The sequence below is a fragment of the Penaeus chinensis genome, chromosome 12 (genome assembly GCF_019202785.1).
Source record: "Penaeus chinensis breed Huanghai No. 1 chromosome 12, ASM1920278v2, whole genome shotgun sequence".
NCBI classification, from domain to species: domain Eukaryota; kingdom Metazoa; phylum Arthropoda; class Malacostraca; order Decapoda; family Penaeidae; genus Penaeus; species Penaeus chinensis.
The window spans coordinates 28235646-28240645 of record NC_061830.1 but is presented as its reverse complement, the minus strand read 5'-3'; the positions used below and the strand labels follow the sequence as shown (position 1 = coordinate 28240645).

Below are 5000 nucleotides of genomic sequence, written 5' to 3'. Positions count from 1 at the left end.
TGTGTGTGAGTCTCTGTATGTGTATGTGTGTGTGTGTGTGTCTCTGTATGTGTGTGTGTGTGTCTCTCTGTATGTGTGTGTGTGTGTGTGTCTGTGTGTGTGTGTGTGTCTCTGTATGTGTGTGTGTCTGTATGTTTGTGTGTGAGTGTGCTTCAAAAATCAAACCCATATTCAGACACACACAAAAGCAATCAGGTACTGTAGTATAGTTTTCTAAAACTTTTGTATCTTAACTCAATGCTGCCGGGAAAAGGCTGTGTTCATTTTAGATTTTTTGTGTGAAATGTCTCTGCATATAGATGGCTCTGCTAGTGCTTAGTCATAAAGGAGTCAATTAGTAGACCTCGTGACCTTACCTGATTTCACTTTTCCTTTAAATGGTGGGAAAAAACTATTTTTGTTTTTACTAATGCTGTTCATTAGTATTAGTTTTTTCCCACCAATTCAAGGAAAAGTTAAATTAGGTAAGGTTACAAGGTTTAGTAATTGACTCCTTTGTGGCTAAGCACTAGTATAGCCAGTTATGTGCCGAGACATTTCACAAAAGTATAAAAAATGAGCACAGCATTTTCCCTATTTTTAGTATACTTTCCCTGGCAGCATTTGGTTAACCCAATGCATGGCTTATATGTACATGCCATGCCCACTGTGAGTTTACTTGTTTAATTGTTTTTCCACATAGATGGTTACACTTGTATTAAGTCAACAATGAGCTATATTACTAATGTTATAAATTGTAGTATTTATAATGTTTATGATAAAGATAATGTCATCAATATTCATAGCATTAGTAAAAAAATACGTTTTTCCTGCCAGTTCAAGGAAAGGTGAAATCAGTTAAGGTCACAAGGTCTACTAAATGACTCCTTTGTGGCTAAGCACAAGCAGAGCCATCTATGTGCAGAGACATTTCACAAAAATATAAAAAATGAGCACAGCATTTTCCCTGGTTGTATGTGGTTAATAAAGTAAACTCACAGTGGGAATGGCATGTACAAACATGCCATGCCCTTTGGCTTTGGGTTAAAAGAAAAAAATGTATTCTAAAAGCGATTTTAGAAAATAATTGTATAAAATAAATGGTAAAAATTACAATATATAACTATTTTTCAAATACTTGTAGTTCTGTCTTAAAATTGAACTAAATTCATCTTTTGGCAAAAACAAAAAATGTTCAGTAAAAAATCTGATTTAATTCTCACATTTTTCTGTATCTTCTAAAGCTAATCTTAAATTGTCAAAAATACATGTATTTCTGACAAAAATATAATCAAAAACAGTTAAATATACCTCTTGTATTGTGAAGATATTAATTTTCATTCAAACCTTTTCTATATTTGTCAACATGAATACGGTTCATGCTAAAAATGTATAAATAAGAAGGAATACTATCTATCTTTACTATGATGATAATAATAATAATAATAATAATAGAATAAATGATAACACTGACAGTATGAATACAAATGTTAATGTGGTGTTAATGGGTGACGACTGACTGAAAACTAATAGTTGCACAAAAGAAATTAATAATAATAATCATGAGAATGATAAAAATCATATTCAGTATCATAACAATAACAGTAGTAATGAGGATGTTTATACTAACAAAACATACTTCTTCTCAAAAACTTGATTTTCATTTAAAAAGTATTATATTTCAATATGTATAAGTGTATATATTTCTTAAAAAAAAAAAAAAAAAAAAAAAAAAAAACAATGATGATATAAGAATCCAATCAAATTAAATTTAGGGGAAAGTAAAAATTTCAACATTAGAAAACTCCTACCTTAAAAAGAACTTTGGAGAAATCCAGAAACACCTTTAAAATATCTTACCACCTAAAATGTGTTCTATCAATCAGACATCTCACTTGATTTGTCTTTTGTGACAAATGTAAGAAACCAGTGTCTGACCTTAAGGGTTTCAGTATGCTGAAAGCACCTTAACATCTTTAGCATAATTTGTTTCTTCTTATTACTGCATTCCTGTCTAAAAAATGATGATGATGATGATAATAATAATAATAATAATAATAATAATAATAATAATAATAATAATGATAATAATAATAACAGCAATAGTAATAGTAATAATAATAAACAATAATAAAAACAATAATAATTAACACATGGTGAAGGCCCTGGTATTGCAGAGAATGTAGGCTTACTTCAATTTTCTTTTAAGTAAAATCAAATAAATTTTATTTTCATGGTTCACATTTCTTTGGTTCTTGATAATTTATATGAATAAAGATATATCAGAGCAATTCACTTCTTTCTCTGTCCTTCTCTTTTATCTTCTAAATATGCTCCTGGATGACAATATGTAACATTCTTTCCTATTTCAACATGAATATCCTTAACAGTTTATCCTAATTAAGGAAAAGCCTTCCACAAACAAGTTTACTTTTTTTTCACCTTCACAGTATGTTGTAAGATGTGTAACATGTTAATTCCTTCATGAATTTTACACATCATTTTTTTATAATGTACTGTGTCACTGTGCATAATGCCTGTTATTCTTTTTCTTCATGAGCCATATCTTCCTACAAATCTGCTGACTGTAATTACTTGCATTCAAACATTTACCAGAATAATAATCTCAATTCTCTTTATACATAATCAATTCCCTCCACAGTTGGTATTTCACATATTTGTGAACACTATTGTTCTGGAACATGATATAAACATATTTAAATATAAATACACCTTACAATGCACCACTCACCCTGTTTATAAAACGAAGCTATAAGGGATGGGGTTTATTTCAAGAAGCTATAATTACAAAAATATAAGTTATTTATAATAGAGACATTTATTTTTGTTGTCACATCTTTATATAGAGTTTCATATATATTCTTAAAAACAAGTAAATATAGAAAATATAAAATGTCTATTAAATTACAGTCTTTGGTAGCATACATGAATGGGGCTGGACTAGAGCAAAAAAATGGACCTACAATGGAGGAGCAACACCCTCCCAGTATATGCAGATCTTCATTCTTTGCTCTCAGCCAGGCAAGGAAACCCCAAACTCTGCTCTCTAACTCAAACCTACCCCTATACTCACCCTTCTTATTGTACAATGCAGGGTTTGGTTTATTAGCCTGGTAATGGTCACTATCATCTGAATCTGAGTCTCGATCTGCACGGGATCGCTTCCCACTGCTGGATGGTGAAGTGGCTTCCTCTGGACTATCCTCACGGGGTTTATAGGCTCTTCTCTTACTTTTACGGCTGCTCTTGAAAGAGGCAGTATTCTCTGCCTCTTCTGTAGGCGGTACAGGTTCTGGGGGTTTCTTTATGTGGCTTGAGCTCGACTTTGAAGATGAAACAGATATTTCTTTCTCCTTCTTCTCCTTCTCTTTCTCCTTTTCTTTTTCTTCTTTTTCTTTCTCTTTTTCCCGATGAGCTGACCTCGATGATCGCGAGTCAATCTTTGTAGGCTTGATATCTTTTTCTTTTTTGATTTTGGTTGGTGAATCTTTCTTAGTCTTTCGTTGATCTTTCAATTTATCTTTCTCACGTTCCTTGGCTACTATTCTTGGATCTCTTGAAGAAGTAACTTGTGTATCACTTTGTTTGTTTGGTTTTATATTGTTACTTGAAATTTCTGAACCAAGTCTCGGATCCCTGACATTTTCACTTGAAATTCTTGGATCACGAGAACCTTCAGATATTCTAGGATCCCTTGAATTTTCATGTGGTATCCTTGGATCTTTGTTGCTTTCATTTGCCCGTCTAGGGTCACGTGGAGCAACTGGTCCAGTTGCCGCAACCACTGGCAGAACCTGATGAACACGCCTTGGGTCAACATGGATGGTTGTGCCCACCTGTTGGGTACAACAACAACAAAAAGTCAAAAAAAAATAGAGCACCTAATAATTCCATTTTTATATCTAACAAGCTTTCCTATAAGACTGTTATACTACTTCAGAAAAGTGCCATCAGAAATTCACCTATTTTCAGTCCATTAGCATCTTTCTGATGATGAATCAGTATATCAACTAAAATATATAAATCAGAACTAATAAAAAAAAAAAAAAAAGATAAGTTTCATATAATTTTAAACAAAACAAAAAGAAGCCAATAAGCACTAGGAAAACATACTCTTCAACTTATTTATGTTAGAAATCTATAAATTCACGTAATGTATTTTGTGAAGCATAGTGCCCGTGACTGGTGTACAGTCTGTGAACATATTATGACCACAGAAACATATCAAGCTACCTTGACTATGAAAAATAAATGTCAGACAAAAAACAGTTAAATAACTAGTAACTTATTGTAATATGAAATAAACGAATACACATAAAGCAATGTATTAAAATGCATTAAAGTTACCTAACAATTTTGATACAGGGAGGTTTCCCAATTATATGTAAAATCTAATAGGAAACAAACTGTAAAGCAAATATATTTTTAAAAAAAGCACTGAAAGTTGAAAACATTACTGTCTTTAATGTTAAAGGAAAAGAAGAAAAGAAAAGAAAAGAAATAATCAGAATAATCAAAAGCAGAAGTAGAGGCAAAAGCACGCACACACCCGCATATACACACATCCACATAAGCATCCACTTATAATCACACACACATATTTGTAAAAATGGTAATTTGGAAATACAACTAGTATTATGTAACTGCCTGCTTGTTTATATATCATATATTAATTTACTACAATAACTTTAAACCAGTAACAGATGCAGAAAAGGCTATTTCATAAAATTAATATAATATAAACTAAGTTTTTTTTTGTTTTTGTTTTTGAAAAACAAAAAAGTTTACTCCCTTCATAAACTAAGTTTTTTTTTGTTTTTGTTTTTGAAAAACAAAAAAGTTTACTCCCTTCTTTATAATATCTTTCAAAATATCTGTATATATTTCCCCCCCAGACATTTAACTTTCAGTAAAAAGAGGAGGAATAGGGAGGGAGGGAAGTACACCTAAAAATAATTACTTATTAGACTTAATTCCTCTGTTTAAACAAATCAAGATTA

At 31.2% G+C, this 5000-nt stretch overlaps 1 protein-coding gene across 1 annotated transcript in view; it reads right to left on the bottom strand.

Annotated features, from left to right (window-relative positions):
- Nucleotides 1–5000, bottom strand: part of LOC125030999 (pre-mRNA cleavage complex 2 protein Pcf11-like) — a 79095-nt gene that overhangs the window by 30199 nt on the left and 43896 nt on the right. The window contains exon 7 of the mRNA XM_047621420.1: nucleotides 3074–3836. Coding sequence (XP_047477376.1) covers nucleotides 3074–3836 — 763 coding nt within the window. The remainder of the gene's footprint in view (nucleotides 1–3073; nucleotides 3837–5000) is intronic.